Genomic DNA, 13,092 nt, shown 5'->3' with positions numbered 1-13,092 from the left:
GTTGTTGGTGGCTTCGTTGGGGTCTGTGGTGCTGGTGGGTTGCTTCTGAGAGAGGGTCGATGGGAGTTGTTCCGTGGTGATTCGATTCCACTGTCTTCTTGGTGGTTGCTGGGTGTGGTGGTGCACGGTGGTCTTCTTGAAGCTGAAGTGGACACAGCTGTGGTCCGACCAGGCGAGTTCGGTGGGGTGGCTGAAAGAGATTGGTTTGCTGGAGGAGAAGATGGGGTCGAGCGTGTGTCCGGCGTAGTGGGTGGGGGTGTTGACTAGCTGTTTCAGTCCCAGGTTGGCGAGGTTGTCCAGTAAGGCGGTGGTGTTGTTGTCGGTGTGGTTCTCCAGGTGGAAGTTGAGGTCCCCTAGTAGGATGTCGGTGGACGGGAGTGCGTGTGGGCTGACGAAGTCTGCGATGTCTTCGCTGAACTTAGTGCGTGGTCTTGGTGGTCTGTACAGGAGGGTGCCTCTGAGGGTGGTCTTGGGGTCGCTGTGGATCGCGAAGTGGAGGTGTTCGGCGTCGGGGAGTGAGTTGTCGACGTGGGTCGAGATGCGGATGGAGCTTTTGTGTGCGATGGCGATGCCTCCTCCGGTGCGGTTGGTGCGGTCTTTCCGTAAGATTTTGTAGTTGTCGGGGATGGCTATGGCGATGTCGGGTGTCGAGGAGGGGTTCATCCAGGTCTCGGTGAGGAAGGCGATGTCCGGGTTAGTTGAGTCGATGAGGTTCCATAGTTCGATGGCATGCCTGTGGACGGATCGGGTGTTGATCAGGATGCAGTCTAGGTTGTTTCCGGGGGAGTCGTTCTTGTCGGGTGCGATGTGTGTTCGTAGGCAGGTAAAGCGGCAGTTGCGGCAGGTGAAGGATCCGTGGCTCCGCTTCGGGGTAGCGCGGTAGCAGCCGGGCGTGCGGCCGGGGTTGAGGGCGGTGAGGGTGGTGGTGTCGTAGGTCAGGTGGGGGTGGCGGATGGGGTGGGGGTCGTGGGGACCAGGGGGACGGGCGCTGGGCGCGGTCCAGGCGCGGATGGGCGCAGACGGGCTTGCCTTAGGCGCGCCAGCGGCGCGCCCGCTGCGCACGTCCGCTGCGCGGCCTCGCAGCGGCCGCCATATATGGGGTAGCCGGGGAGGGGGGGTCAGCTGGGAGGCGGGAGGGTAGGTGGGCCAATGGGATTACGCTTGAGGAGCGCAAAAACGGCGGGAAAAGCGGGAGGCGGGCGGCGACAAAAACGAGGAAAAACGGCTTTGGGAAGGTGGCGAGAAAATAGGGGAAGAAGCGATGCGGACGACGAGAAAGGCGGGAAAAGGACGAGAAAAAAAGGCGGAGAAAAACAAGCACAACGAGCAGGGGCACCGGGCGCACAGGGGGGGGCCACGCACTCGGGGATACAGAAAAAAGGTGGAATTACATTCAACCAGGCAGTCTCTGAGGCAGGCACTCGAGGGTACAAAATAGAAGGAGGGAACCGGGCACTCTGGGGCCACGCACTCGGGGAACAAGGAGAGAAGTGGGAGCGGCAGTCACAGGGGCACACAGGCAGAACTAGGCAACACTGAGGCAGGCAAGCACTGGTGGCGCTGCGGAGGCGGGGGAGCGGCCTACCCTAAGGTCAAGGGTCCTTGTTCTCCTATCCTTTCTCTCACTGTTTTCCATAACGTTTGAATCTATTGCTTCCACTGCATTTTGAAAGCAATACAAAGAGATGGAGAATTTACCGAATATTTTGCTTTTTTCTTGTCTTGCATGTTTTATAAGGCACAGGTATGCTTTGTGGCGAATTAACGGCATTCTCAACAACTTATATTTCTTCTTTGTCTAACATGTGCCCCGACAGCAAGAGAAAGTTTACAATTTTACATCTTTTTTTCGAAATATTTTGTATTTATTTATTTCTTCAAAAAGTACATTACAAACATTGTACTAATAAACTAATCCGAGTCAGTGAGTCAGCGTCTCAGACATGTCATAAAACAGCAGTACTTACATACAAAGGGACCATCATTACAACAAAACCAAAAATACCGTAGAAGTAATGGCCAGTTACACTTACTCTCCTGGATATCTGCCCCATCCCTTGTGATTACGTATAACTACTAGGCCTCAGAATCATGCTCGTTAATCCCAGAGCCCGGCTAGAAGCCAATTCCATGTTTGCAGGTACTCCTGCGCGTTCTCATCCCTCCTGCATTGAGTGAGTCTGACCTCTTCAGCTATCGCCCATTCTATAACATCTTTCCCCAGGCTCTAAAGAACTCATCCATGAGATGGCCACACGTCTTTTTGATAACAGCAGTGCCAGCTGTACACATTTTCATTCCATTTTCCATCCCCTCTGTTTCCTAACTGACCCCAGATGGCAAGTGCTCCAGACGCCGAACACGGAGAACGAAAGAAGGGAGCCGGACCCTCTCCGATCAACACGCAGAAGACGGCCACGGCCCAGGAGGGTCATGGCTCCACAAGGTACAGGGCCGGTTTGGGGCTGTGTGGGGTAGGGGAAGCGGGGAGGTGAAGGGGGAGTAAGCGGCTCAGAAACCCCATCCGCCCACTCTGACTCATACCGCTAAGTAGAAAGCGGGTGTAAGTCCTGTTGCAAGCCGAAGAGCGCGAATCACTGGTGGCGGTCGGGTGGTCCTCCTTCACTCCCTTTTCCCTGGCCAATAGCGAGCATAGCAGAGCAGTTCCCTTACCAAGCCTTTTCTTTCTCCTTGTTTTGTTTGTTTTCCTTACGGCGGTACGGAGAGACCAAGACCACCATCCTGAGAAGGTCAAGCGCCTGAAGAGGTTCCTTGCTCTCTGAAGTAAGAGTGAAGAAGAGCGTATCTGTCTAGAACATGGACTTGCTCCACTTGTATCCTTAACCCCTCTCCCGTGGACACAAAGAAAAATAAAGCAGAAACTGGAACCATTACCCAGTCTCTCGGTTTCCTTCTCCACCGCACTACAATTGCACTCATTGCCCTATCCAAACCAAATGACTGCCCCCACCAAATTCCAGGAGTGTCCCAAATAATTCAGGGCCAGATTTCTCGTGCTATATTCACAATGCTTGCATATAGCAAAAGTTTTTCTTCAAGCACCCCAAAGGTCTCCTGCGCTACCTCAAAGGTAATAAAGGTATCATTGGGATAAAGATCGCCTAGCATCAAACAGCCTCCATTTTTCCAGCACTGCAGTCAGCTGACAGAATATCGGAAGATCCCAGAAAACAAACTCTTGTGCAAAAGGGGCTGGTCCAGGCACAATCTTCACTGCAGACTCCCATAAGGCTGATGTGTGTTGTATTAGATACGGCAGCAAAGCAACTCCCCTGACACATCTGTGGAGCAACTGTGAAAGGATTCCCTCACTCGTATGATCCATGAATCGGTTATTTTGCCAGTTGACTTTTTTTCAGACAACCAGAGCAACGTTGCTTATTTTTCGCGTTTCCAGGCCTTCTTCATTTACATAACAGTTGAAGTGTCAAGAAAAATAAGGCAGCTGTGATCCTGAACCTTGGGGTCACGAAGTCAACAGCTTGGCTAAAAACAACAAAATATTTTATAAGTATTTTGTTGTATTTACATGTTCAGCAACTGCATTTAAAATAATGCTCAGGCCTACAAGTGAAAAATGAGGGGTTAAATAAATGCACATTAAACCAATTGATGGGACACGCACATCTTCACATTATGAAACTTGGTTAATGTGATCCCCGAAGAGGTCAGTATGAGAACAAAACTGAATCCAGGATGGTGCAGTGCAGAATAGTGACATGTGAATTTATAATTTTTTTAGGTCCTAGCATGTAACAGAAAGCAATGTGAATATGTAAGGCATTATTCTAAAATTGTATTAAACACTGTATAAGATAGTTTGCCACACAATGATTTTGCATATGTGATCAGGGCCAATGGAATTATGTGGCAAGGGAGCACTATAGACAAATTATGCAGTATAATGTGGCACATGCTTACTAGTATCAATTATTTTGAATTTGTATTCACTTGGTAGTACTGACTAGGCAAAGATTTCACTTCATTAGTACCAATTTAACAGCCAAATACAGAACTAAGCCACTGAAAGTTGGCCAGTTACCCTTTGTGAAGGGCTTCCAATGCGCACAAACACGTTACCATGTTTTTAGTAACTTTTGATCCATTTGAGCTTCAAATTGGTTTTAAATCTGCATGTTATACTGCAGGTGGTGGATTATGTGGCAAATCCATAAATATGTGAAAAATGTCACGGCTGCAGACTCGCATAATTCCAGTGGCCCTGTATAAGATAAAACAAGTGCTTTCAAAGAATACATATTAGAAATACCTAACCAGACTGTACCTATTGCAGTATTTTCTTTTGTAAGACCATTAAAAGCACACTTTTCAAAACTCAACATCCCTACATTGCCTCTAAAAAAGATTTTTTTTTGTCATCATGATGCTTCAAGTTACTCCATAAATTAAATCAAATTAGACCCCCCTCCTTGAACTCTCACACAGAGGTACCTCCAGGTCCCCATTAACACATCTGGAATTGTTTTTTTTTATACATGGGAAGTCTTTGCAAAATTAAAAGCACATGGGCACCCAAGTCCTCATACCCCCTGCCAACTTTGGCCTCTGTTTATATGCAGATGTCCTTTCAGGTGAGTTGAGAGGGTACAAGCAAAGAGACCAAAAGGGTCATATTCAGAGACCCGATCGCCCGGACCCCTGGGGTTTCTGGGTAATGGCCCATTAGAAAGAGTAAAGGCGTGAAACCCATGGATAGCATCAAAAGAGATAGGCCAGAGGAGGATGCGCTATATGGAACTGAATTTTTTTGTTTATAAATGAGACCACTTCCCCCTATCCTTAGAGAGATGTCTGTAGAAGGTGTTGAGAAATGCAGGTTCATTTTTCTTTTTTTGGCCACCACTACCATTAGTTCAGCAGCTGCATTGGCACTGATACAATGGTGCGAGGGGCCAATGCACACCAATAATGAGTGTGGCGCTTGCACAAAGGGTGGGAATCCATTTTCCTTGCTAGCATTAGAGTCCAGATTACAAGCAACAGGGGAGAATATGGATATTGCGTAGACAGTCTGCTTTGGGTGTCAGACCTAGAAATAACAGCCAGTGGAATGGGCAGAAGAGTAGGCATCATTTGTGCTGCAGTGGCACCAGGACCCAGGGGTGTGAGGGCCCAACTAAACCCTTATTGTTGCTGTTTTACTCATTCTTTCCTTGCATTAGGGCTCAGTCCACCCTTGCTGTGCCAGTGTTTCCGGCATCAGACCAATGCCCCAAGAGAGAGAATGATTGGAGCAGAGGACACACTTTAGCTTTAGGCTACAAGGAGATGGCAGAAATGAGGATGGGAGGAGGACTTTAACATGGGGTAGAGAAGACTTCCAGCTTTGCAAGACAGTAGGTCTCATTAGTGAAGCAAGCAAAGTGGCACTGGGGCCCAAGAGTGTGAAGGGCCCACTGCATCACAATTAAGACTGTCTTATACTTTACAATAAGACATGAGGAGAACATTAAGGATGAGGTGGTTCACACATGGGCGCTCATTTTTTCTGCAAATGACAGAAAATCTGTTTCAAGAATGGAGTGATGGGCAGATGTGGTGGGGAAGGGGTGAAAGAGACAAAGGGGATCACCTACTATTCATGGCTGCAGCTACCATTAGTGCAGAAGGCGCAATTGCATTGGGACCCAAGAGCATGAGGACATCAATTAATGGGAGTAGTGTTTTTTGTTTAGTTCAGTTTGTATGGGTTTGCTCTTTTATACATCTCACAGTTAGTGTAGTATGAGCTACTGAAAAAGTGCCCCATATATTATCTCATAAGCCCCACTCTCTGCGCTCAGCGCTAACCCGCACAATTATCCATAATGTTTTGCAGGGGGACCTAACTTCAAAATATTTTGGGTAAGGGGGCTCAGAGCAAAAAAGTTTGAAGACCTCTGCTCTAGAGGGAAGTGTAAAATCTCACATGTGACCCTGCTTCGACCTCTTGCCCATACCAGCATTGTTAAAAAGGAATGTAGTCGCTTAAAGACTACCCTAGGCAATCTGTCTAGTGAATGTTGTAGAGTATATAGGCAACACGGCAAGAGCACCATCTTTGCCACTGCAACACATCCCATAAGGGAAGTCTGTTCCAAAAACAGACCGACTTAGTTAAGCCCTCTATCTTACGGTTAATATTATAATTATTATGCTTCTGTGGCGTGTGTGACACCATTATCTCCCGGCAGCAGAAACTATTGGTTTCCCTGCGTAATGGAAGATTGGCTAACTCACTGTGCTCCCATTTTGCGGATGGATCTGATGGGTCTGCACCAGATTTTAAAATCATTGCAAGGGATCCTTCTCCCACCGAGTGTGAGAGTGTTTTCTTAATTTGAGGTTGTGAATAAACCTCAAGAAAGCGAAAAGCGACCACAGAAGTAGATGTCTTCTCAAATTTGAGCGTAAAGCCATTGTTCCCCGAGGCTTTTCCCATTATAAGAGCTCCAATGGCTACTCAGACCTCCTCTAAGTTAAGGTCGGCGTCCAGGTCTTGTCTCACCACCTCCCCAAACAGTGGGATTTGTATTTCCTAATGTACTGTTAAGGTGATAGGATGCACACCCATTGTATTTCCGCCAGATAGCCTGAAAGGCAACCGCTATCCAGGTCACCTGGATTAGAGTAGACCTGCTCTAAATGCCTCCGAAACACCTCCAAAATGTCATTTTGGGTGCGTGCTTCACCACCAAGGGGGGGCTGTGAGATAAAGGACAGTGTCACAGGGAGTTTGCCACCAGAGAATCCAGGCCAATAGCCTGCCCACGCTATCTCCCGCTCGATTAAGTAATTGTTTGTATGATTTCAATGAGTAGTGCTCTAGTCCGTCTCAGGTCTCAGTCAACTGTCTCAAAGTTTCCCCAGCTCGACTATCCTCATCCCATGCAGTACATCTTTGTAATGTTGCCAACTATTTCTCCTTATGCAGGAGTTCAGTCTGTAGGGTACGTCGCACGCCACAGGAAAGACCCAGACATGAACCCCTCAACACTGCCTTCATTGCCTCCCATTCCGTAGCTCGGCTCTGGGTGGTTGTCAATATAGCTTGTCAAAAATTCTGCTATTGTGTCCCTACCCACCTGGTCCTGTAGTATCTCAGAAATGAATCTACATGAGTAGGAGGAATGGGAATAATTCCTCCAATGGAAAGTACATGCCACCGGCACATGATCAGATAAATAACGTGTGAGGTGGATTACTTCTAGCACCCTAGGAGCAGTCTGCAGCTTTACAAATATGCGCTCCAACTTGCAAAAGATGCCATGCGCGGGCTAGTGGCATGTGTATATCGCTGCTCCGGGTATGAGTGTTTTCCTCCAAATATCACTGAACCCCATGTGTGACATGGCTTCGATCAGACAAAGCTGTTTTAGTCGTGGTGTATACTCAGTGGCAATTAGGATATTTTGGATGGGACATGCAGCGAGTATCATGGCGTAAGAGATGGGTTTCCTGCAAGAAGATAATATCTGGGTCCTGCAGGAGGAGGTTACGCCGCACCAGATGCCTTTTGTTAGGAGCATTTAATCCCCACATATTGAGGGACAATAGTTTTGGTGTGTGGGGCACTAGCCATGGTAACGAGGACTGACTGAAGCCCATGAACAGTGACTAAAGAGGCTTATGGTGTCTCACAGAGGGGTGGGACCCAGAGTAAGAGCTAAGGACAGAGCTGTAGTTTGGGCAGAGAATAGAGGGCAAAGTAGGGGTGGGGACATAGGCGAGGGCGAAAGCATCCTCGGTCATCAAATGTCTGGTTGTAGTGGTGTGTGGGCTCAAGGCATGGATAGAGGTTATGATTGGGGGGACTCCCCGGCGCATCGATCGACCTAAGTGGGGGAAGGAAGACGTTAGAAACTCGAACATTGAGAGACCAACAGGTCCTAACTACTCCATTCAAGTCCTTATATGGCCAGCGCTCCTGTGCTCGAGTCATTCTAGAGAAGTCACTCTCCTGAGGGTTGAATGGAGGGGGGATCACCGAGATGGCAGCGAGAGTCAGGACGATGAACAGTCTTGGGGCGTTTATGAACATTCCAGGGATTTAAAGCATTCAGACCCAGTTGGGGCCACCACCAAGAGGCCGGGTAGGGTCAGCACCTTGAGGGCATAGAGAGGGATGGGGTGTCCCTAGGTCCCAGTCTGTGGAAGCCGTGCTACAGGGTTCAGCTGCCTTCCGCACCGCCTGGATCCCCGGCCTGTGTGTGGACCGCTGTTACAGGTCAGAAGTAGCTAGGTAATTCGGTCTAGATAGAGGGGGCTGGTGAGGAGCATCTTTCCAAGTTGCGGAGGTGTTGTATGATGTCCTTTTTGGTTTTGCGGGAGGCGAGTTCTTTACTCTGTTTGTTGGAGCGTTGAGATTTCACTGTGGTACACATGGGGCGTGGAGGTTCACTTGTGGCAGAGCGAGGTGGAGACGGACTGACCCCGTCAGTCAGACTAAGTTCAAAAGTTGTTTGGCCTCCTTTAACGAGCAGAGAACCTGGCATTTGCCCTCCCATCTGAAGATGATGGCAAAAGGGTGGCACCACTGGTAGCGAATGTCAAGATCCCACAGTTGGTCGGTGACAAGATGGAAGTCCCTACACTGTTGCAAAGTTCCAGGTACAATGTCTTGAAACAACTGAACAGTGTGACCACGGAAGACCAGGTCTGCCTTTCTTCCTGAAGCTTGCAGGATAGCCTCCTCCTTGGTAAAAAAGTGCACCCATGGTAGAATGTCGGGGTTGAAGTTAGGGCGCCCTGGGGCTGGGGACTGCCGGTGGGCTCTATCCAGCGCTGAGGGAGAGGGGTCATTATCCCTGTGGATCGCATGAAGGAAGCCTGCAGTAAAGGCCATAATATCCATGCCCTCGGTAATACCTCTGATGAGAATGTTATTCCTCTTGCTCCCACTTACTAAATCCTCCTGTCTCAGTTGCAGTTTGATCTGTTGCTCCTCCAGAGTCATGACCCTGAACGGATCTTCAGAACAAGCATCAACAGTATGTTACAAGTCGTCCATACGCCTGCCCAGTTCATTGACTTATGCTTAAGTTCGTGTATGCAGGCCTTGAATTCAGATTCAAGAGAGCCAATTTCAGACCTAAGTTCCTGCAGAAAGTTGTCCATATAGGCTTGAGTGAGAAGCACAGGGGGAGCATATCCGGAAGTAGCCCCTGATGGGGGAATCAGAGGACTCCATAGCTGTAGAGGACGTTTTCTGTCACAAGAGGAGGCCAGAGGAGGAACACAAGAATGACCTTTCACAGTGGTACGGAATGCTGTGCCAGGCAAGGGTGGCTACACACCCGGACCCAGGCAGCACCAGGCTATGTGGTGGTTCTCAAGAGGAAGCAGCAGAAGGCCAGGAGGTCAGTGTCAGGAGACCAATATCTGTCCTCTATCCAGTGTCTCCCCAAACCACGTGTTCTGTGCAGCAGCTCAGCTAAGCCCCCTCCCCCCCCAAACACTGTACAGCAGCTCCCAGTTAGTGGGGCATTGCTTGGTTGTTAGGAGGTTCAGCTGTCCTTATTCTGTGGTCTCACAGCCTGTTTCATCTGCCTATGTAACCGCAGCACAGCTTTGCCTCCAGGCCACGGCATCCACAGGCCTTGGCGTCCCCCAGCAAAGAAGGTGGCTCATACCCTCCAGCTGCCGCGGGCTAATGACGCCAGCCCCACTTTTACTTCGGAGCTAGTTGGCAGCAGGGGAGAGAGGGCTCATCAGGCTGCGTGGTCAGTCCAATGGGCCCGTCAACAGCAACTGGGACACACTCCCACACCTACGTCCCAAGTGCAGGGAGGACCAGAGCGCAAGGCTGCAAGATGGCGGATCCAGAACCGCGAGGCCCTGGGTGGGAAACGTAGTGGCTGTGTGGGAGCCCAGCAGCCGGGATTAGTCGCTTTATCCAGAAGCCAAAAGGTGCCAGGGGGTAGAGGCTCCTGTTGGAGCTGTGATAACTTGCCCCGGTGCTGTAGTTCAGCTTAAAAAGCTAGGAGTCCGGAGACTTGTGTCTCACTTAATCGTTAGCTAAGCCACGTCCCCCAACAAGGGCACCTTAACAATAAAAAAGGAATCCCTAAAACAGTCATTAAATGGGAGCAGGGAATGGATACTAGTAATTGGTCCCTGGTCTTAGGGAGGGCTAAACACAGGAAGAAGCATGACACGTGCATGCCATAGACAAATAGGAAGAAAGAATAGATGAGTGATAATGGTGCCAGCAAATGGGAAGTCTATGGGCGGGCTGAAGTCCACAAATTATATAAACCATGTCTCTTTTGAAACGGCGCATGCGGTGTCTAGAGTTGAGACCTAAAAAAAAGGTATATTAGAACCTTACACTTTCACAATGAGAAACTTGGCCTTTTACCAGTAAACCACCACAGACTCTCCAGTGAGATTGGAGAAAACATAGCTATGTAATTCAAGCTCACATTTCGTGGCCAGGTGCTTTCATAACTGACTGCAACATCATTGATAGGACAGAGAAGTTGAGGGGTGGAGGGTGGGGAGTGCGAAGAGAAAGCAATAAGAGGTTTTGCTATTTTTGGCTTAGCATGTTTATTAAAAAATATTTATAAAAATGTCAGTGCAATATGAAACTAATTAACATTTAAAAAACATAGAAATTCTCTGCAATGGAGCTGATCCGTAATAAAAGTCTCAGCTTGGAGACAGGAGCATTATAACTTTAACTGTCACACTGAAAGGCTTGGCCATTAACCAGTAGGGCACCAGAGACTCTCTATTGAGATTTGTGGAAACAGTGCCATGACTTTAATCCCATATGTCATGACAATCTAGTTTCATAGCTTACTGTTAACTTCACCGACAGGACTGGGAAGTTGTTGAGAGAAGTGAGAGTGTCTAGATGTTTTGCCAACCTTGGCCTGGCATATTTATTTATTTTTAAAAGTGCAGCGTGAATATTTTCTTACCTTGATGTGCATTGAAAAAAACATCAATAAACCACTAAGGTTGCAGATTTAATTGTCAATGAATACCTAGAAATTGGATCCTTTCCAGTACTTACCTTTGAATTGGGCCGAAAAATAATAGAGTTGTTCTCATCATAATCCAGGCTGTAGGAAAACAGAAAGCAAAATGAAATAATAATTTTTGCACATATGCGAAATCAAAGTACAGTACTTGACAAGGACTACAAACATGGAAAAATGCAGAATATAGTACTTATTATTTTACAGAACAGGAAAAGTTACTAACTTCTAATCCTTCATATCCATCTTGGTTATTAATTAATAGAAACTACAATATCTCCACCTTTGCAGGGGTTCCAGAACACTTTCTGTGAATAAACATTTATTTCATTTTCTTTTTACTAAACACGTAGAATTAAATATGGCTAACAAAATAGGAAAAAGGAAAGAAAATGGGTACAGATTGACAGTAACATCACAGTGTGGACATTGACAAAAAAAAGGAATTCTACTCCACAGCCCCACTATGCATTACAGTGTCAGATAGTCTTCAGTTCATTATGATTGCTAATGGTCTTATAATTGTTTATATATCCATTTTGTCTGACTTTTCCAGGGAGATTGATGGATAGCTTATTAATTCAATGACAAAACCACAATGGTGAACTAGGATCAGTAAGTAACTTTTTATTTGCCACTATGGGATCTTCAATACCTTTTAAAAACACCATAATAAAATAACAACTTCATTAGCTCTGGGTGGTAGGAATCAAGAAAATGGAGTAAAAAAAAAAAACAAGATCAGAAAATGCCAATTAAACAAATTCCAGAGCATGGCCTACCTAATCCATCTGCATATCTGCTTGCGATTAAGACTCTTGAAAACAGAAAGGTGGAGATACATTTCCATTGGTTGTTCTGGAAAATGTTATTAACTACAGTATTTCAGATTAACAACAAAAAAGGGAAAAATAATTGGATTTTCGTGAACATCCAATAGTACCTTCAAAAGGAAAGAAGCACAGGTTCTCTGAAACACTTGACTTTTAAAGACTGTTTAAGATTTGTGAAAACACAAAGCTTATAGCTAGCAAACAGTTCAGGCCGACCATCACTTACCACTAACTTAACCTTTACAGATTATCTGCAATCAAGGTCTCTTTTCTGCAAATTATTGCATCAGTCAAATTATTCAAACACCATAAAGCACTTGAAAGCATAACAGCATTATGTGTTTGGAATGTGTGGCCTCTTTCAAAGTGTTTATGCAGTCCAGAAGAGAAGTCCAATGCATGTAACGTAGGTGCTCAGGGACCAGGTTAGCTAATTTAGTGATAAAAGGTTGTGAGGAAGAATGCTGCCCTTCGCCCTGCACAGTAGATCCCATCTTTAATGCAAGCTTTACTTTGTCTCTGACAGGAGGAGGAGGTCTGGAAATTACCAGAGGTGTGGCCATGCTGGAACAGAAATGGATCACACTTGCCTTCCATTTCTTGAGCAGATGATTTCCCTCTGGCAGAAAAGAAATCAGGCAAATAACTAAGAAATTAAACAAAAGGCACTGGATTTCATGGTATAGATATTAGAACACAAAGTCTCTGCATTCTGCTTTTCTTGGTATGCAAAGAAGTTCTGGATCTTGTTCCTTTATGATTGTTGTGTTGCCCGTTTGCTGAAAGACACTTTCTGGTGTACTTGAGGGACAGGAGAACTGTTGAACCTGGTGGACAGCCTTCAGCTACAGCATGTTGATAAGGTCGGACTTCTCTGCCACCACGCTCCTAGAATCGTCAGGTCATTAGCCTGTGCTCCCCAACTTACCAAATAAGCATCCGTTATATAAGTCAATGTATTGGGAACAGACTGAGACGTTCTTCAACTTGTTCTTTCTAGGACACCACCAATTTAGAGATTGTATAGTTGTGTGTTTTAGATTCAAATTAGCATCCCAGCTTCCTGACCTTGGGCACCACCAATTATCTATACATTGCTAAAGAGAACTCATATAGCAGCCAGTCTAAGGTACAAAAAAATGCAGGAAGCAACAGATCCCATAATAGACAAGATCTGCATGGCTGTAGGAAGAGGATTATTTTGAAGGAAGGGATATTTCTGGTGGCAAGATTATAGTCTCTCTTTCAGC

The 13,092-nt window shown here is 46.7% G+C and overlaps 1 protein-coding gene across 2 annotated transcripts in view; it reads right to left on the bottom strand.

Annotated features, from left to right (window-relative positions):
- Nucleotides 1–13,092, bottom strand: part of VIRMA (vir like m6A methyltransferase associated) — a 753,509-nt gene that overhangs the window by 606,386 nt on the left and 134,031 nt on the right. For both annotated transcript variants that reach the window (XM_085605246.1, XM_085605248.1), the window contains exon 4: nucleotides 11,045–11,093. In XM_085605246.1, the coding sequence (XP_085461372.1) occupies nucleotides 11,045–11,093 (49 nt within the window). The remainder of the gene's footprint in view (nucleotides 1–11,044; nucleotides 11,094–13,092) is intronic.

The sequence above is a fragment of the Triturus cristatus genome, chromosome 5_1 (assembly GCF_964204655.1).
Source record: "Triturus cristatus chromosome 5_1, aTriCri1.1, whole genome shotgun sequence".
Taxonomy (NCBI): Eukaryota; Metazoa; Chordata; class Amphibia; order Caudata; family Salamandridae; genus Triturus; species Triturus cristatus.
The sequence above is the reverse complement of the archived record's forward strand: the minus strand, read 5'-3'. Positions and strand labels throughout refer to the sequence as shown.